Source organism: Rutidosis leptorrhynchoides, chromosome 2, assembly GCF_046630445.1.
Source record: "Rutidosis leptorrhynchoides isolate AG116_Rl617_1_P2 chromosome 2, CSIRO_AGI_Rlap_v1, whole genome shotgun sequence".
Classification (NCBI taxonomy): Eukaryota; Viridiplantae; Streptophyta; class Magnoliopsida; order Asterales; family Asteraceae; genus Rutidosis; species Rutidosis leptorrhynchoides.
The window spans coordinates 349,935,872-349,958,484 of record NC_092334.1 but is presented as its reverse complement, the minus strand read 5'-3'; the positions used below and the strand labels follow the sequence as shown (position 1 = coordinate 349,958,484).

At 33.0% G+C, this 22,613-nt stretch overlaps 2 protein-coding genes across 2 annotated transcripts; both read left to right on the top strand.

Moving 5' to 3' along the window:
- Positions 1 to 19,680: 19,680 nt before the first annotated feature.
- On the top strand, positions 19,681 to 20,499 carry LOC139888918 (uncharacterized). Its single transcript, XM_071871899.1, has 2 exons — positions 19,681 to 19,884; positions 19,966 to 20,499. The coding sequence occupies exons 1-2, from the start codon at positions 19,681 to 19,683 to the stop codon at positions 20,497 to 20,499; spliced, it is 738 nt and encodes a 245-aa protein (XP_071728000.1).
- A 351-nt stretch (positions 20,500 to 20,850) lies between these two features.
- Positions 20,851 to 22,165, top strand: LOC139888917 (uncharacterized). The gene is made up of 3 exons (XM_071871898.1): positions 20,851 to 21,321; positions 21,387 to 21,621; positions 21,705 to 22,165. The coding sequence occupies exons 1-3, from the start codon at positions 20,851 to 20,853 to the stop codon at positions 22,163 to 22,165; spliced, it is 1,167 nt and encodes a 388-aa protein (XP_071727999.1).
- Positions 22,166 to 22,613: the final 448 nt, after the last annotated feature.

Here is a 22,613-nt window from a genome sequence, read left to right as displayed (position 1 = left end):
AGACAATTCTAGTTAATACGTAAGTCGTCAGCAAAAGCAATAAAGACACGTAATTCATAAGTCTAGAAACAAGTCATGCATTCGGGTTTTACTAGTATTATTTCCCATCCTTGGTCTTGTGGAAAATAACCGTTGTGGTCATTGGCAAGACAGCATGTTGTAACGTCGTCAAAAGGACGAGGGTTATGTAATGCCCAACAGCCCTGTAACAATCTAAAAACCTTATTTCTCACCCCAACTACTGAATCCGTCACTTGTGGGAATGTTTTATTTAACAGTTGCAATCCGATGTTCTTTTTCTCAATTCGGTGAGAAGCGAATATCACTAACCCGTAAACATAACATGTTTCTTTATGTTGCATGTTTGAAGCTCTTTCTAAAGAACGAAGTCCTATGTTGGGATATGTGGAGTTAAAATAGGTTCTCAACCTGTAGCGTAAAATTGCACTGGGTTTCCCGCATTAATTCCTTAAAGAAAACACGGCGTAACTTAAGGTTTCTCCAATGTGATATACCCCATCTTTCAAAGGAAAGCCTTTTATAAACTAAGGAATGCTTGGAACGTCTTTCAAATGTTCGACAAACTAATTTTGTCGTAAATAATTATGCCGATGAATTCTGACCGACTCTAGACAAGATTTCATCAATCATATCCCATGGTAGGTCTTCTAAATTTTTTGGTTATCTATCCTTAACGTCCATTGTGTGTTTTATACTATAAAATAGACAAGGATTAGATTTGTAAAAGATAATTAACAAACAATACAAGCAATTTTTACATATAACATCGAAGTACAAGCACACTACAATACATATATTACATAACATGATTACTACTCTTCATTCCGACTCACTTGTTTCTTCCTCTTCGGACTTGGTTCGTTTCGCTAATTTCCTAGGGATATATGGTGTTCCTCTAATACGAGCCGTTGTTTTCACAAATGGTTTAGAAACATCTGGGGGCTTAGATATCCCCGGGTTATAGTTAAAACTTAAGAAATACGGGTGTTGAAGGTATTTTCCATCGGGATATTTCATGCTAACAAAAAGTTCATCGGGGTTGGAATTAGATTTTTCTATTTTGATGCCTTTTCCCTTATTGTTTTCTTTTGCTTTTTCAAATTGGGTCGGGGTAATTTCTATAACATCATCAGAATCCTCATCGGGATCCGATTCATCAGAAAATTGGTAATTTTCCCAATATTTTGCTTCCTCGACGGAAACACCATTTCTAACGATCCGTCCTAATCCATCTGGACGAATACATTACAATTGATTACATCCGCGAGGTACTTGACCTCTATATGATACATTTTATAACATTGCATTCGTTTTCTTAAAAGACAAACTTTCATTACATTGACAGTTGACGGCATGCATACCATTTCATAATATAACCAACTATAATTGACTTAGTAATAATCTTGATGAACTCGACGACTCGAATGCAACGTCTTTCGAAATATGTCATTAATGACTCCAAGTAATATCTCTAATATGAGCAAATGCACAGCGGAAAATTTCTTTAACACATGAGAATAAACATGCTTTAAAGTGTCAACCAAAAGGTTGGTGAGTTCATTAGTTTATCATAAATAATTATTTCATAATTTTAATAGACCACAAGATTTCATATTTCCATTTCTCATAAACATACGTCCCATGCATAGAGACAAAAATATCATTCATATGGATTGAACACCTGGTAACCGACATTAACAAGATGCATATAAGAATATCCCCTATCATTCCGGGAAATTCTTCGGACATGATAAAAAAGAATTCGAAGTACTAAAGCATACGGTACTTTGGATGGGGTTCGTTAGGCCCAATAGATCTATCTTTAGGATTCGCGTCAATTAGGCGTGCACTAATTCTCAAAATTAGTGATGTTCCCTAATTCTTAGGCTACCAAGCAAAAAGGGGCATATTCGGCTTCGATCATTCAACCATATAATGTAGTTTTGATTACTTGTGTCTATTTCGTAAAACATTTATAAAAGCGCATGTATTCTCAGTCCCAAAAATATATATTGCAAAAGCATTTAAAAAGGGAGTAATGAAACTCACCTAATGTATTTTGTAGTAAAAATACATATGACCATATTGAAACAATGCAGGGTTGGCCTCGGATTCACGAACCTATATCATTTGTATATATATTAGCACATATCCTTGTAATCAAACATATATATATTATTATTAGTGATAAAATCTTATATTATTGATTTATATATCTCATTATTACTATTTAGAAATATACTTTTGTTATGTTATATATATCAAATATTTTATATGTATGTATTTCAATAGTTTGTTAAAATAGTAATTATATTAATACTAAAATAATATTAGTAGTGATTAAAATAATGATAATGATAATGCTTGTGTTAATACTAATGATAATAATATTAATGATTTTATTAATAATGATAGTTTTAATGATAATTCTTTTAATAATGGTAATTTTAGTAGTTTTTAATAAATTAAGTAATTTAATAATAATGATAATGAAAATTTTACTTTTTGATATTATTACTTAGTACTTAGTAATACTAATTGTAACAACCTTATTACTTAGGGTAATCTTTAAAAGTAATACTTTTATAAAAATAATAATTTTAAAATGATATATTAATAAAAATGATAGTAACTTTTATTATTTTCATGAATAATGATCCTCATAATACTTAATGACAATACTTAATAATAAAATGATAATATAATTAATCATAGTATTTCTGTTAACATAATAATCATGATAATAATAATAGTAATAACAATATTCTTAGTTATAACTATGATTATGATAATAATATTGATAAGTGAAAATTAATACATATTAGTAATAATAATAATAATAATAATAACTATAATATTTAGTACTACTAACAATAATTAATAATAATAACCTTAATAATAATAATACTACTAATAATTAATATCATGATAATATAAATGTACAAAATTTATATTCAGGTAAAAAAAATAACAATAATAATAATAAAAAGATTTTTGGTTTTGAAAACTACCTCAAAAAAAGCTTTAAAAAAATAGTTGCCACTAGCCGGGCTCGAACCCGAGACCTCCCGCTTATACACAAACACTCTAAACCATTCCTGCATCTCAGTCTTTCTGTAATAACATGAACCCAGTATTTATTTAACCCATTTTTCCAGTTCATCATCTTCTTCATAATCCTAACTAATGGATATCCCTAGTCACAACAAGTTAATACAGATTAACATAGTTTTAGGATTTGTTCATAACATTTCATTTGTATTTGGATTTTTTTTACAGTGAACGAAAATAAAAAATATATATATATAATATATATATATATATATATATATATATATATATATATATATATATATATATATATATATATATATATATATATATATATATATATATATATATATATATATATATATATCCCTCTGTTCGTCGCTGATATATAAAAAAAAATATATTTTGCATTTTGGTAACGTTATAGCTTATGATTCCAACATGAAATAAGTTAGAAAACATTCATGGAAACTCTACGAATCATTAATTTTATCAAAAACTTCAAAACAACAACGAATTTGGCGAAGAACAGATTAGTTGACTTTTTAGAAAATAACTTTGACTTCGTAAATTCATGATTAATTGGAAATATTAGAACCTGAAAACTTACAGATAATTCGAATGGACGATTCCTAACACAATGGTATTAATAGATTTCCAATTTCAGCTCGATTTCTAGGTTTTGATTTGAAAAGGGTCGCGTACAGAGGAACCCAAATTGTTCCTTATTTTTCTGTTATAATTTTCAATCAACGAAAACTGTGAAGTGTTTATAATTGAGAATAATAATTGATATCTGAACAATTATTGATAGTTGATTGATATATGGTGAAGGTTTTTGATCGACACAAGAAATCATGGGTAAGCAGATAACGAAAAATAAATAAATAAAAGAAGCTGATGGATGCATATGTATGTATACACACATTCTTATCCTTGATTATATATATTTATAATTAATAAATAAAAATTATTTTGTTATTATTATTAATAATAAAAATGAAATATTAATAATATAATAATAAAGATATTAAGAATATTATTGATGATAATAATAATAATTAGTTATATTATATTAATAACAATAATGTTAATAATTTACTACATCAATTTAATATTACCACATTGTTATTTACATGAAAGAAAATATTATAATTTTCTATATATATTATTTACAACTTACCTAATTTACAATGCTTGTATAAATAACTTATGTACAGAAATTATATGTGTTACATATTTTAATCTACAATTGTTAATATATATATATATATATATATATATATATATATATATATATATATATATATATATATATATATATATATATATATATATATATATATATATATATATATATATATTCGTTATTAATTTCGTTAAAATAAAACGAGTATTTCTAAATAGTGTAGTCAATGTATTTATATAATTACGTATTCTAAAATTTTTACATAACAATTTCTGTTACATAAATAAATATATTATATATGTTTTAGACTAATAATTTAATATATCACTATGTATTTACAAGTACTATATATATATATATATATATATATATATATATATATATATATATATATATATATATATATATATATATATATATATATATAACTATATAATATTATAATAGTTTTCATTACAACTTATAATAGTTTACATACTTGTCTATAATAACAAATACATATAATAGTTTATTAATATGTTTAAAAATTTACATATAATTATGTAAATCTATGATTATGTATGTATACATATTTATTTACAAATAATTATTCGTGAATCGTCGGGAGCAGTCGAAAAGTAAAATGTATATATTAACATAGTTTAAAGTTTTTGAGACTTCATCTTTATAGACATTGCTTATCGTGTTGGTTTCAGCTTAAGATCAAGTTTAAATTTGGTCAGAAATTGCTGGGTCGTCACACCATTGACCATTTTTAACTTTGGTCCATTGGTTGAGAATTTTCTTTTATTTATCTGTTTTTCTGTGATCATAATATTTCCTCTTCCGGAACCTCCTCTTCTTCCGGTTCATCTTCTTCCGGTTCCTCTTCTTCCGGTTCCTCTTTGGGAATTTGTGAATCTTCCCAAAATATATTCGACTCTTCATTATTATTCGGTGAGTCGATGGGATTTGTACTAGAGGTAGACATCTATCACACAATATCAAATACATTAAGAGATTAATATATCACATAATATTTACATGTTAACAATTTGTAGTTTCCAACAAAAAAGTGTTAAGCAATCGTTTTTAAAGAAAACACGGTCGAAGTCCAGACTCACTAATGCATCCTAACAAACTCGATAAGACACACTAATGCAATTTCTGGTTCTCTAAGACCAACACTCGGATACCAACTGAAATGTCCCGTTCATAATAATTATAAATATTTCATATTAATTGATTTCGTTGCGTGATTTTGACCTCTATATGAGACGTTTTTCAAAGACTGCATTCAATTTTTAAAACAAACCATAATCTTTATATTTGCGATAAAGGTTTAAAATATTACGAAGATTATCAAATAATGATAATCTAAAATGTAGCATTTTCACACGACCATTACATAATAGTTTACAATAATATTACACAACAACTTAAGTCTTCGAATGCAGTTTTTAAACAATATTGTACAAGCATGCGGACTCCAATCCTGTCTTTATTTAGCATGCAACAGCGGAAGCTCTTAATAATCACCAGAGAATAAACATGCTTTAAACGTCAACAAAAATGTTGGTGAGTTATAGGTTTAACCTATATATCAAATTATATTAATAGACCACAAAATTTTATTTTTCATAATTAACTGCAGGAACACTCATCTGCAAAAAATATAATACAGGAACACTCATCTGTATAAAAATCATTCATATGAAGAACACCTGGTAACCGACATTAACAAATGCATATAGAATATCCCCAAATATACAGGTACACTCATCTGTATATAAAAATCGATGTACTAAAGAATCCATAACCTGGATGGGGTTCGTTAGGCCCATAGATCTATCTTCAGGATTCGCATCAATTAGTGGCGTTCACTAATTCTTAGGTTACCAAGCAAAAGGGTGATATTCAATAAGATAATTCAATCATAGAATGTATTTTTCAAGTACTTGTGTCTATTTTGTAAATCATTTATAAAACTGCATGTATTCTCATCCCAAAAATATTCGATAGTAAAAATGGGACTATAACTCACTTTCACAGATTATCACTTCGTCGGAAAATAACACTTGGCCACAGGTCGATTCACGAACCTATAAAAAATATATACATATATATCAAAGTATGATCTAAATATATTCACAATATTTTTATTATGTTTTAACGATTTAAGTTTGTTAAGTTAACAGTCCAACGTTCGTAGTCCACAATTAGTTGTCCATAGTTAGTAGTACAGAAATAAATCAATATATATTATCTCGAATCAATCCACGACCCAATGTATACAAGTCTCAGACTAGATTACAACTCAAAGTATATATATTATTTTGGAATCAACATCAACCCTGTATAGCTAACTCGAACATTACCGCATATAGAGTGTCTATGGTTGTTCCAAATAATATATATAGATGACGTCGATATGATATGTCAAAACTCAGTATACGTGTCTATGGTCTATCAAGATTACATAATATATGTTAGAATACATGTATAATACAATATAAGTTAGTTAGGATATGGTTAGTATAGATTTTTGTCAATTCATCCCGTAGTCAAATTAACCATTTTTAACCAATTTTGTTTTACCCATAACTTCTTCGTTTTAAATCCATTTTGCGTGAATCAACTTGTTATGGTTTCATATTGAGCTGTTTTTATGAAACTAATAGGTTTATAGTCAGAAATATAGGTTACAAGTCATTTTTGTAGAGGTAGTCATTTCAGTCGAAAGAACGACATCTTGATGACCATTTTGAAAGACATACTTCCACTTTGAGTTTAACCATGATTTTTGGATAAAGTTTCATGTTCATAAGAAAAATTATTTTCCCAGAAGAACAACTTTTAAATCAAAGTTTATCATATTTTTTTGATTATCTAGCCCAAAACAGCCCCCGGTTTCACTACGATGGCGTATGTCCGGTTTTACGGTGTTCTTAGTGTTTTCAGGTTTTAAATCATTAAGTTAGCATATCATATAGATATAGAACATGTGTTTAGTTGATTTTAAAAGTCAAGTTAGAAGGATTAATTTTTGTTTACGAACAAATTTAGAATTAACTAAACTATGTTCTAGTGATTACAAGTTTAAATCTCCGAATAAGATATTTATATATATATATAAATCAAATGATGTTATGAACATCATTACTACCTCAAGTTTAGTAGGTAAACCTACTGGAAGTGACAAGAAATGATCTAGCTTCAAAGGATCTTGGATGGCTTGAAAGTTCTTGAAGTAGAATCATGACACGAAAACAAGTTCAAGTAAGATTTTTACTCGAATTAAGATAGTTTATAGTTATAGAAATCGAATCAAAGTTTGAATATGAATTATACCTTGAATTAGAATGATAACTTACTGTAAATAACAGAGGTTTCTTGATCTTAGATGATTACTTGGAATGGATTAGAAAGCTTGAAAGTAGAATTGTAAACTTGAAAGTGTTCTTGAAGTTTACTGGAGTAGTTGTTTTGAAAATTGATCTAGGTTAGGATTTATGAGCTAGATTGAGCTAAATTTTGTTGAACATGATGAAGAACACTTAGAACACCAAGAGAAGACTTGAGAGAGATAAGTTTGATTCATAAAAATTGAAAAATGAAAGTGTTTATGGTTGGTGAATGAAAACGTGATTTAGCACTTCTGATATAGGCTCCATTAGTTTATATTTTTGTTAGACATTTCATGCTAGTTACCAAATGATGGTTCTCACATGTTTAGGTGACTCACAAGGGCTGCTAAGAGCTAATCATTGGAGTGTATATACCAATAGTAAATACATTTGGAAGCTGGGTATTGTACGAGTACGAATACGGGTGTATAGGAGTAGAATTATTGATGGAAATGAATGAGAACGTAATTGTAAGCATTTTTGTTAAGTAGAAGTGCTTTGATATGTGTATTGAAGTCTTTCAAAAGTGTACTAATACATCTTAATATACTACATGTATATACATTTTAACTGAGTCGTTAAGTTATCGTTACTCGTTACATGTAAGTGTTATTTTGAAACCTTTAAGTTAACGATCTCATTTAATGTAGTTAATTCATTGTTTATTATATCTAATGAGATTTTAAATTATCATATTATCATGATAACATGGTTTATGAATATATCTTAGTACGATATATATTAAAACATTATTACAACGATAATCGTTACATATATAACTTGTTTCGAAATCCTTAAGTTAATAGTCTTGTTTTTTTTACATATGTAGTTCATTGTTAACACACTTAATGATATACTTAATTATCATTTTATCATGTTAAACATAATCTATCAATATCTTAATATGATTCTTATGTATTTAGTAAGACATTGTTATAACGATAATCGTTATCTATATCGTTTCGAGTTTCTTAATTCAATAATCTCATTTTTATGTATATCACTCCTTGTTAATATACTTAGTGATATACTTACTTATCATAATTTCATGTTAACCATATATATATCCATATGTATATCATCATTTAGTTTTTACAAGTTTTTAACTTTCGTGAATCGCCGGTCAACTTGGGTGGTCAATTGTCTATATGAAACCTATTTCAATTAATCAAGTCTTAACAAGTTTGATTGCTTAACATGTTAGAAACATTTAATCATGCAAATATAGTTTTCATTTAATATATAATAATGGAAAAGTTCGGGTCACTACATCGAACCCCCGATTGACCCTGACCTTGCCCCAGACTTCAATCTAGAATATGACTTTCTCGCGGATGGACACTGATCAGATCGATGACCTTCACTCTGACAATTACAATACACATTATCTTTATACGAACAAGACTGAACATCGTGTCCTATCAAACCATGACGGTAACATCGACAAGTCCTTTCAGAACACTGTCCAACATGAGTTGCTCTACAATGAACACACCACGTTTCCGATTTTGACTTAGCTATACCCTGAGTCTGTTTTCTTTTCATCTTATTCCAAAAAGTTTTCTTTGACTTGGAACCAGATTGACTTATTGTTTAACTTTACTGCTGAACACTTACATTTTCCTTTCTACGATTAATTGCAACCTTAATATCATCCTCAGCCATTTTTTCCATAACAAAAGCTTGAGACAAAGTAGTGGTAACTCTTGCCATGGTTCTGTACTCCAGCAACAACATCTCCACAAAATGATCAATTTTGGATTGTTCATCAGGAATCCATTGATGCGCAAATCTTAGTTTATCAGTATACTGTTCAATTGCATCGTCTACAGACATCTGCTCGGTCATCTTTAACTCCAAAAATTCTCTCCTCAACTTTCCTATCTCATACGGGGTACAATACTGTTCGCACACTTTTTCATAAAACTGCTCCCAAGTGATTTGATCGAATTGTTCCTTTGTTACATGGGTAATGACAGAATCCCACCATACCATAGCTGTATTCTTCAATAAGCGACAATCAAAAGTAACTTTGAGTTCCGGTTCACATTGACACGCTTCGAATGCCCGATCAACTTCTCTCAACCAATTTAAAGTGACATTCGGATTAGAACTGCAGGAATACGTAGGAGGATTACAATTTAAGAACTGTTTATAGGTACACTTCTTCTTGGTTTCCATTATGGATTGCTGAAACATCTGGTACGGATAAATCATTTGGTCGGAATGTGAATAATTGAATTGGGGTGAAATTTGAAATTGTGGTTGTGGTTGCTGTTGTGCTTCTCTAACAGGCACAGACGCATATTGTGGTATCGAAAAACCTGGCGGTGCTAATGAATTAGTTAGGGTTAGAGAAATAGTGGTATCAACTGGTTGTGACTGTTGTTGCTCTAATTCCCGTATTCTATCCCTCATTTCTTTCAACTGACTATGTAATTGAAAATTAGACTTTCGCAAGTTATCTTCTGCACTATGCTCCTCTGAGGATGCTCTCACTATTCTGGGGATCAAGGGGGTATCAACGTCTCGAGTTTGATCATCCATACCTGTCTTATCACAACATCTCACAAAAGCTTAGTGGATAATCGGTTAGTACCTAGCAACTAACACGTATTCCACCTACATTCACTTTCCTTTTCCCCCCACTAAGATGTTTGACACAAATCCAATCAAGATTTGGGAACAAGACATTCATCACAATGTACATGCTGCAAAACCTATGCTCTGATACCAAGTTGTAACACCGTACTTTTTTTTATCACAGCGGAAGCATTTAAAGCATATAACATTTACATATTACAATACAATTGGTGTTACTTTTCAAAACAGTTATCCATAGTATATCAAACATCGGAGTTCTTCAGTGTGTCAAACATAACCCAAGCATGATTATCTTCTCCCGTCCCTAGCATGTAAAACAATATAACCTGCAGGGGAGAAAATGTGAGGGATTAGCATAACGCTAAGTGAATGAGATATCCTAACATATATTACTATCAAGTACTAAGCCTAGCTTTTAGGGATCATGCATCTAGTCATGGTCATGTGGACATAGCGCTACATAGCTATCATATAATAGAGCATTACACATCTGTATTATACAGAGCTAGGCAAACAATCAGAGCAGCAATAGCATCAACAAGCTATTCAATCACTAAAAGCACCACACTAACATAGCCTTACATAGCTATACAATAAGGGTATCAATAGCTCTACACAGCTATTCACTAAGTATCAATAGCTCTACGCAGTTATTCACTCTCATAGCACTAACGGCTATACATAGCACTAACGGCTATAAGTACAAGAAGATCATTGACCCTTCCAGGTTTACAACTTCTAGCTGATCAAGCTAGAGCTGTACCGATAGCCCCCATTATTGTCACACAATATACCTCTCCTGTCATTTACATACGTCAATTACAATATACTGTCATTACAATAACCAATGAGCCCAACCCTTCTATACATGTTGACCTCTTCTGTCCCTTCTATACACGGATAGTTCTCACATGTGTACATAAACCACCTACAACCTTATAGTAGGTAACATCATTAATAACCACAAGGTACCCTAATCAGGCATGCTATAGATTCAATCTAATCAGGAAACCTGATAACAGCAGTATCACCAACTACTTATAATTAAAACAGTAATCAACATGCATATATAGACTATCATAATCTTTAAAAGGATAATAGCGGGTAGTAACTACACTTGTTACTAAATACCAATATCCATAAGGATGGTCCCACTCACCGATTACCAGCAAGAACTCAGTGGTCTAATGTTACTGAGTCTTCTCCGTTCCTTTATCACCTGAGAACATCATATACTGAGTTAGTATACTTCTCCAATCAATGATAATCATCAATTAATACTATAAACCACATTATATAACTTTACGTTCATTATTTGACAAGGCTACATAAGTGTCCATGCGAAAACAGCCTTTATACGCGTGTAAAATGAAGCATACAAGCTATCGTGTCTTTTTTGACCCAAAATAAATCTGATTTATTACTTTAAAACCTTACCATTGGAAAGTACACTTCATTATGTTTTCATCAATATTTTATTCATCAGTAATGGAGTTACGGTTTGAAAGTTACGGCCAAAACAAGTTTTCCAAAAAGCTGACAGACTGCAACCGCGCAGGAGCATCTGCAACCGTCCGGTTGCACCTGCAACCGTCCGGTTGCACCCAAAATGGTCTGGATACACCCTGTAACCGTACTAATGCATCCTGCAATCATACGGGACCTGTTCATCAGTATCAGGTCGCTGTTTTCGTCATTTTGAACCCCAAATCTTGATTTTGCACTGTTTTGACACTAAAAATCACTTAGAGAACATACATAACTCATATACAAACGTTTTTGAACATCTATGGGTGTTTATAACACCTCAAAATAGCATTTTGATTCCAAAACTGATGAAACATGACTAGGAACTTCGAGATCAACAGGTTTAATTCACACAAAGGCGGAATTAGTGAATCAAACCAATCAAAGTGAATATGGGTAGCTTTTTGGGATTAAATTAGTCAAACCACAATAAGGATTGTGATTATATTAATGCCTAGAACTATTATTCACTACCATGAGTGATTTGGGTTGAGAGAGAATCGGATCAGATGAACCAGATCTGAGTGATTGTGTGTGAGAGAGGCTTAACCTAAAATGAACAACATAAGACTTTATATACCCCTGCTGTTGACTCACCCGTACGAGTCATCCATCACATGTACGAGTTGGCTTCATCAGCCGTACGGGTGATCACTCACTCGTGTCTTCTCATTCAGGTTATAATTATGACTTAGCCCAGCATCAACCGTGCGTATGAGCCTGTCAGCCGTATGAGTGATACTTCACTCGTACATCTGACTAAGTCTATCAAAGTCAAACATCTGTATCGTGTTCCTGTAGTACCTGTAACCACATACAAACACAGATAGGATAATAACGAGCGATCTTGGTATCCCATAAACTAAAGTACCTGCAATAGACGTAGGTTAGATGTCTAGGGACTTTACATAAAATGCATCAACAACTCCCCCTAGGACCTAGACCATCGATTACAATAAAGTAAACGCCCATGAAATACATATAAGTCCAAAAGTAGCATCAGTCTAATTACATTTCCAGATTCTCTCTCTCTCCAAAATATATCATCATCAAAAAAAAAACAAACAAACAAAAAATTACAAACTAGCATCACAGTATCCGACACACATCAGCTGGCTTGAACTTGGTTTGAGCTTTGAGCATCACTTTCTCTGTTGAGATATGCATAGAGGACATCAATCACACGTTGATATCTCATAGCTTCCTTCTTTCGATCGTCTCTGAATGTAATGTGATGGCGGTGAAAAGTCTCCACATCAAATCTCGACAAGTTCCTTAGCCACATAGGATCTAGAATCCTCACATTGTCGAACTGTATGCTTCCATCATCCTTCTCAATTGCAGTTAAGATCACTGCTTCTTCCAAAAACTCATTATAGAACCACCATCTGAAGTTCTTACAGATATCCTTGGGTAATGGCATCAAGGGAGATTGTTTCATATACTTAGCTGGATGGAACTTAACAACACAGATAGGTCCTCCTTTAGAATTTTTCTTTGTTGGGTGTATGGAAAACCTAGCGGCCGTTGACTTAAAGATGTCCCATTTCGCTGTCTTATACTCATACCTGAGTTTTCTCTGAAACAATCTGGAAAGGTCACAATCTTCAGCGTTCAACATCTTCAGCTTCGCAAGCTGCATGATCTCGAAGTACGGTAGAGTTTTGAAGTGACTTGGACGTGCCATATAAATAACTCCTCCTTCCCACTTGATCGAAAAACAATTGATCTCCTTGAAATAGCCCCAACTTAAAATTTTACCCTTGGAGAACTTCTTGGTTCTTTTACCTTTCTCATAGAAACTGACAAACTTCGGCTCGAGCACTGGCTTATCTACTTGATCAGGGTTAACAATGTTCTGTCTCCACCAACTTTGACGATCTTCATCTTCCTTAACGTTTCTATTCACTTTAACCCTATCACGTTTGAACCATTCATTAATCTCATTCCATGTCTCGGCTTTAGCTTGTTCGGCTCGGAGTTTATTATCCTTCAATTCAGTTTCTTTTCTTTCTTTCTCAACGAGCAGTTTCTCATGTCGGATCTTCTTGTTCCTTTCTATCATAACATCCACTTCTTTCACTTGTTGTTTGTATACCTTCCTCGCCTTTTCTAACTCAATTAAGTTCTTCATTTTCTTCTCACAACTCAGATTGAAGAAGTCACTTAAGGCATTGAGTGACGGATGCGAATATGGCTCAAGCAAAGGCATAACAATCTCAACTTCTTCTTCTTCTTCTTCTTCTTCTTCTTCTTCTTCTTCTTCTTCTTCTTCTTCTTCTTCTTCTTCTTCTTCTTCTTCTTCTTCTTCTTCTTCTTCTTCTTCTTCTTCTTCTTCTTCTTCTTCTTCTTCTTCTTCTTCTTCTTCTTCTTCTTCTTCTTCTTCTTCTTCTTCTTCTTCTTCTTCTTCTTCTTCTTCTTCTTCTTCTTCTTCTTCTTCTTCTTCTTCTTCTTCTTCTTCTTCTTCTTCTTCTTCTTCTTCTTCATCATCAGATTCTGTTACAAATTCGTCTTCGGACTCAATAATCACATCCTCTTTCAAACTCTCTTTACCAATAGAATCTTCACTCTTCTCATCTTCGAACAGATCAAAATCACTTAAGTTGATATTTTGGATTGATTCAGGAGGGATACTTGACAATGACTCTTCTTGTGGAGCCTTATTTTCAGCTTCAGCTGTCTCTGCATTCTCCGTATCATTTTCGCTGTCATATGCTAGAGGAGCAAGCTGTTCCATCAGAAATTCACTTGGTGGAACGTCCCCCTTTTCTGCATCATTAAAAACATTTGAATAATTCATATAATATTCAGCAGTAAAGACCTCACCATATTCATTAAAGCTTCGAATAGGTATCACTAACGGTATATCAAAAGAGGGTCCTCCAGTTCCAGCATCTTCTTCATCATCTTTTTCATCACCTTCTCCCAAATCAGAAGAATACTCTTCTTCTCTCTCCTTAATCAACTTGGTTTTACCAGAGGTTAGCTGTTCAATCTTTTCATTTAACTTCTTCATCTTCTCCCTGTTCGTACTCTTAATCGCCAAAAACTTCTTCTTCAACTTATCAATTCTTTCTTTCTGACGGTCTAACCTTTCAGATAACCTCTTGTTCTCTTCAACCAACGATTCAATCTTAGCATTACTGATCTTCTTCTTCTCAGTAGCTTGATTCTCCAAATTGGTTATTTTCGTGACCAAAGACATCAACAGATTTTGCTGAGTCTTATATTCATCTGATGTGACCTGAGGTGTTGTTGTGGCAGGTTTTGGTGAGGTAACTGCAGCCCTTGCATCCTTCATGAAACCGGATGGCTTTCTCTGAGCATGTTGCCTTGAACCTCCCTGTGATGATCTCTGAGGTGACTCATAAGAGTACTTTGTTCTTTTCTCCTTCTTTTTGAGTTGCTCTGTGGTCATAGGATCCTTTCCTTTCCTTTTTCTCTGAATTAAGCTGGCATCCTCCTCTGTCGCTTCATCATCACCCTCGATAATCTCAACATCAACAATACCTCCTCCTTGAAGATTACCAGCAGCTTTTTGATTATCACCATTACCTTCCTCATCTGTAACTTCATAGTTAGAGTCTGAATTCTCATTCCTCCAAGCATTTCCTGCTGGACATCGATAGTTCTCCTTGATAAGATGACAAATGAGATTTCTATTAAAGTCAGGCTTTAACTCAGCAATCCTTGTCTCTTCCATTCTGCGGAAAGTAATCGGATTCATCGGCTTCAGGTGGATAATATCCTCTTCAAGCTTAGGTAAATCAGGTGCAGCATCATTAATGATTAATTGAAGAAAATGGGCATAGATCAGGTATCTCTGGGAAGAACAGAAGTAATTTGCCTTGAAATAGTAGAAAACAAAACCCAAAAAATCATATGGAGCCTTGAGAACAAGTGCTACAAACATACTCTGCACTTTCTCGTTCAGCTTGTCAAAACCAGATTTGCATCCACTCAAACAATGCATGATTACATGAGCAAGATATCTAAACTGTGGTGGCAGACATGTCTTCACCAGCTCAGATTTGCCAACAAGGTAACCAGAATAAGTACATCTTCTGAAACAACCATGGATTCGTTCTCTACTGATAGTTATATAGGAGCAGTTCTCATCATTGAAACCCAAAATCCTTCTAATCACATTCTTAGAAACAATAATATCATGACCGTGAATCTTACTAACAAGCTTATCTTCATTAACATCCAACACAGCATTTCTCCAGAACTCTCTCTGATGACTGTAGTATGCAGTGCATTCAGTAGAAATAGCAGTGTGTATCCTTGATCTCTTAAGAAATTTGATAATCTCCTTAAAGTGAGAAACTCTCTCTAAAGTAGTGTCATAGAGAGTGACTTGATTGTTCAGTTCACCCATCTCTAGAGGAATCTCTTGCTGAGCAGGTGTGATGACTGGATTCACTTGAGGATTCGCTTGTGGATTAACTTGTTGCTCCCCCTGTCCTTCAACGTTATCAACTGGAACATTTACTTGTTGTTCTGCCATCTGATGATATCTAACAGAAACTGAAACATTAACAGAGATGTTAGATATATAAATCAATTAGCATACATCATCATAGCATTTGCATCAAAGTGTCATAAATATGTTGAACAGGATGAAAACGTGCGAGTGACAGTTTCACACGTGCGGCTGATAGATCAACCGTGCGAGTGATATAGTCACTCGTGTCACTGTTGACATGTTTGAGCAGTAATATGGTTTCAGACAGGGTACACGGCTGATGCAGAAATTCTAAGCGAGTGAATCAACCGTGTGGTGACTCGTGCGGTTAATCACACGTGTCAGCTCTTACAGATGAGTGATCAATAAAATTAAGAGAAACGAGTGAGTTCAAAGGTACACACGGTTGATCATCAACTGTGCACTGACTCGTGCGAGTCATGCCTCACGCGTGCGAGTGATGTCACTCGTGCATGTCTGATGAAACCGAATATTAAATGCACTTTTTAAATTAATGGGATCACATGTTTGATCATTTTATGTGTCAATTTACATCACAATAGCAAGTGTAAGTATCGTTTAACTCAAAACAATCACAGATATACATCAAAAAGAGCTTCAATTTCATGAAATTCGAGTTAAGAACCCTTAGGGTTTCGACACATTAAAACACCAAATTAACTAACTTAAACTCGATGAAATCATACCTAATAGGTGGCGCTGGATTCGTCTAAGTATGCTTAACATTCGTTGCAAAAGAATGCTTGATCGGTGATGATCAAAAATAGAGAGAGAAAAAGTATTGGGTGCACAAGTGTGAGCTGTTGAGCTCATCACCCCTATTCATACTCTCGTGATCAACCGTGCGGTTGATCACACGATCCACCATCAAACGCGCATCTCACCTAGATCACACGTGCGTGTGACCCAATTGTCTTAGGACAAGTTGATCAGGGTCATCCGTATGATTAACCTCAAACGTGTGGTCAATCGTACGGTTCACACATCAAACGTGCGAGTGAGCACTTAGGCAATTTCAAAACTTCAAAAATTCTACAACCTTAGGATTTCGACTCGTTCGGCAATCTTAGATCTAACAAGCACTTTCAACTTGAGTCGAAAATCACTAAACCTTCAAGAAATGATCATTAACACTTAGGCAGATAAAATCCTAACCTAAACAAGGTTATTACTCTAATCAATCTGTGATCCAAGAGTAAGTCATACAGTGTAATGTCAACTTAAGTTCATTAGCAATCTAAAACTTCAATGTCCTTCAAATACTCACAAACTCTACGAACTTCTAACTCATGGATTTGGTGGCCCAATATCTTGATCTCAACAAAGTTCATTCAGATGTCGTTATCCACTCAGAGGATAATCAGAAAAACAAGGAAATGATAAAATCTTTATGGATTTTCTGATGCAAAATGTCATGCAACTAAAATTATGCAAATGAAAGACATTCTATCATGAAATGCAATAATATGCAAGCCAAAATCTTTTTGTTGTTTTATAGTTTATAATGCAAACAAAATAACAGAACAGATATATAAGACATATAAATCCACATTCTTTTTGTGAGCAAGATGATTAACAATTTAAAAAAAATGGATCAGAACTGACATATTGAATCAATTTCTGTCGTTCATTCCTAATTATCCAAACTATGTCTATTATCATGCAATTACTGATATCAATCCTCATTAAACATGAACATATTCATTTCGGACACTTCGACAATCATGTTGGCATTAATTACTTGAACACTATAAATCAATGATTTTTGAGATCATGCTAAGTTCATTAATCCTTGATTCTTCCATCACTTATGATTGTGCATTTTTATTAGGTTGTCAATTCATTACAAGTAACTTTTTCGTTATCTCTTTCCATGTACTTCATTTAAATTGAACAGGATGGTTCTCACAGCATTTTGAATAACCCTGTCAGCCTTTGGCTTCTACCAATGTGTTGAAAATCTTCAATCTAGTTAGCTCAGCTGATCTCAGAGTATATTGGATTATCCGAATAGGCGCACTATTTACCGCGGGGATTGGTATACAGTTAAAGCAGACTTGCCTGATGACCAGTCGTCACACGAAATAAATCTCGAGGCCCTTAACTTCTTTATGTTTAAGTTATCATGGAAAACGGAATCGAAAGTTAAACTTTCATAACTAAGTATTAGAGTATATCTAGGTAAGTATCTTTCCAACTTACAGTCTTAATGGATATAACTCTATATTGCAGATGACAAGAATCCTGATAGTTCAGTGTGAACGTCGTGATTAAACAATTCAAGCTGCATGGGAACGTCACACTAAGAATGATCTGAGTTCTTTATGAGCACATCATGAATCAACATTCTTCATACTTTCAGGACTTTGCCATCTTGATACGCCAATTTTATTGACATTGATTTTCTTTTGATATCTTGATTTTACAGCACATCACTGTCTTTTGATATATTGATTTTAAACGCCATCATGAATGGATTTTCCATTTTTATGCATGAACTCATGTTTCTTTGTTGTGTGCTCAGATCACTCGAAGGTGTTCTCCCTTAAATAAACGGTCCGCAATAAGGAGTTATACTTTTCGACCTTAAGTGAGAAGGGACACTTAGGGTGTGTTTGTTTGCTGCTGAACTGGATCATTCAGCGCTGAGTGCTGAATCGGTAAGCATTCAGCGCATTTGATATCCACATCTGAATGAGGGGTTGGTGCTGAACGAGGAAAAAGGGCGCTGAACCATTTGCCTTCTAGACCCTCTCTAAACCGTTCAGTAATACACTTTTTTCTTTAATACGCTTTCCCTTCCCAATATATTTTCCAGTCTCTTCCATCTTCTTCACAAGATTTCATTGAACTATTGATTCTTCATCAGGTAATTCTTTCATCTATTATAATCTTCAACTTTGAAACCCTAATTTTTCCCCTCTTTTACAATATATAGATATATATAATATACAGCGAGATTAAAATTTTTGCATATATACACGTTGATTCTTAATTTGTGAATATATGTTGGTTGATTCTTTTATTATCTTGTATATGGTTTTTAGCAATATTTTATTCATTTATATCCTAGCTACCTGATATGAGATATAATTTGCTGCATTTTTTTATTGATTTACAGTAAGGCCTTTTGCCTTTATACTAACCTAATACTCCGTATGTATGAGATATCATTTAGATTTTTAATTCATAGTAAGACAATTAATTTTATTGATTGTTAATTCTATAAGAAAGTTAGGTTTTAGTCCATATTTTTTTGGGATTTCCTAATTTAGGTATGGATCAAGTTGGTGATTCTTTGAAATTAAAAAAAGGGTAGGCTGAACTGGAAACAAGATGGTTTAGAGAAAACTTTTCTTGAAGCTTGTATTCACGAGATTGTTAATGATGGACGAGAAGGAAATAGCCTTAAGATGTGTTCATGGAAAAACGTTGCAGAAAAGCTTAAAGAAGAACATGGTTTTATTGCGGATCAACGACAAATGAAGAACCGTTTTGACTATCTTAAAGGAAAGTTTAACGTGTGGACAAAGTTACACAACAAAACTGGAGATGTCTATGACCCAGTAACAAAGAAGTTCAATCTTACAAAAGAAGAATGGGAGATAGAGATAAAGGTTGAATTTTGTAGTATATAGTTATGAATTAGTTTTCTAAATTACACATATATACTTATATATAAATATATTTTTAACCAGTTGAACAAGTATGCGGAACCCCTAAAGAATGCACCTTTGTTGTATCCCGATCTCTGTGCTCAACTATTTGATGGAGCAACTGTTACCGGGCTTGATGGTTGGGGACCGGCATCTACCTTACCTCATCCACAAGAAGCTCATGATGATCTCGAAATAAATGAGGAACCACTGATTTCAACAAAAGAACCAAATGCTATGTCACAAGAGTGTTCCTCAACTCGCTCTCCAACTCAAAGCAAAAAAAGAAAAAGGAAAGATGTCAATCATAACATCATGGTTGTTGCTGAAGATATATCTAATATCGCAAATATGATGATGGAGAAACATAAAGGAGATGACATGAGTGCTTGCATTGACAAATTGGAGAAACTTGGTTGGGAACCAAACAATCCAATGTATGAGACTGCACTATTACTTTTTGGTGAAAGTGCTGACTTTAGGAAACTTTGGTTGGTACTAAAGCCTGAAAGCTGTGAAAGTTGGATTAGAAATGCTGGAAAAAAGTATGGGTTGTTGACTTTTTGGTTCGATTAGATTAGTTGGATTATGAATGATGCACTACTACTTTTTGATTATCTGTTATGAACCTATTATGGGTTTTTGTTTTTTGTTAGAAACTTGGATAACTGATGTACTATTTTGGTGATGTACTCTTTTGGTAATTATGTTAAGTTCTATGTAAAAACTTTTTTGGGTAATTGTTTGAGAACTTTCTATGCATCAGTAATCATCTAGTTTCTATCTTGGGTATTATTTTACATCCTTTATGTTATTGCATATAAAACAAAATAAGTTGGTAGGTGCACTAAAATTGAAACAAGTTATGAAACGGGTTGTTATCTCTAATATTTTGTGTAATGTATATGCTTATGAAACAGGTAATTAATGGATTTGGAAGACGAACTTGTGGTTATGCTCATTATATGTTGGTATTGGATGATAAATAATTTACAAAGAAATGAAAGGATTAGAGATAACACTTCGGCATTGAGTGGGCATGCGTATACTCAAGAATTATTAACCGGATCAAATACACAATGTCATGAAATGATGCGTCTTTCTCGTGATGCATATGTGTTGTTATGCAACCATTTTAAACAAAAAAATTGGTTGACAAGTAGTAGGACCATAAGTGTTGAAGAGAAGATGGCAATGTTTTTGATAACTTTAGGTCACAATGAAAGTTCTCGAGCGATTAAACGGGGATTCCAACACTCTACACAAACTATTCACAAATGTTTCCATGAAGTACGGCGTGCAATGATGAAATTTGCAAGGGAAATTATAGTGCCAACTTCCTCAGAAGCAACAACGAATATGTCACAACGCAATAGAATTCTAAGAGAAAAACTTCCGGTATGCCTTTTTTTATAACCTTAAACATCGTTAAATAAATTCTTATTATTTTTGTCTTTACAAAGGGGGCGGTAGGTGCATTGGACGGAACACTTATACATGCAGTTGTACCACTTAATCAACAAACTCGTTATAGAGGTAGAGGAAAAGGTGAATGTTATCAAAATGTCTTGGGAATATGTGATTTTGATATGATATTTACATTCGTCTGGGCCGGATGGGAGGGCATAGCACATGATGCTAGAGTTTTAACGGAAGTAGCTTATAACCCAACGTCTGGCTTTCCATTTCCTCCACCAGGTACAATCGTTCTTCATTAACGTTAATTAATATATACACGTTGATGCTATATATATTTATCTATTTGATTATAAATAATATAGATAAATATTATCTTTGTGATACCGCCTACTCCAACACCCGTGGATTTTTGACTCCGTATCGCAATACAAGATATTGGTTAGCGGATTTTCGGCGTCGACGAGCCATAAATAAAGAAGAAAAGTTCAACCATGTTCATGCACAACTTAGAAATGTAATTGAGCGTGCGTATGGTGCTTTAAAGAAAAGATTTCAAATTTTACGAGATATGGCTCCTTATCCTTTTCCAATACAAAGGGACGTTGTGATCGCGTGTTTTGCGATTCATAATTTTATTAGAAAATACAACATTTATGATGAAGTGTTTCCAGAATTTGAGGATGATGAGGAACCATCCGAAGAAAATGAGCAACAAAATATGCAAGGAGTTGAATGGGGTTCCCAAGGCACTCAATTTATGAACAATCTACTTGAAGAAATTGCTAATCAACTCTTTTCAAATGAAAAAATCGTTAATAATTAGATGCCGTTTGTCCTTTTTTTTTCTTTCTATGAATGAATGTTAAGATATCAATATGATTTTGGTGATTTTAAGATGTTTTATTTATATTTTATTTTAACTTATATGTGTTGTCTTTTATTTAAAGTTTCTATATTTAATTCAGTTCAGAACAGATCAAAATTTTTTTATTATTCAGCACTAATAACACATAAGGTTAAAATTTTAATTTTATTTCATTCAGAGTGTTGATTCAGAATACATATCAAACAATGAATTTTCATTCAGAAGCATACTGATTCAGAGATTCTGAACCATTCAGAGCTCTGAATCGTTCAGTGCTAAATCATTCAATTTTATCAAACGCACCCTTACTTTCGACATAAACTAATTTTCTCTGTATCTTCAGGGTTTAGTTTCGATTATTAAGTCTCAGGCTCGTGACAACGTGGTATGCACCAGCCAAACAGAT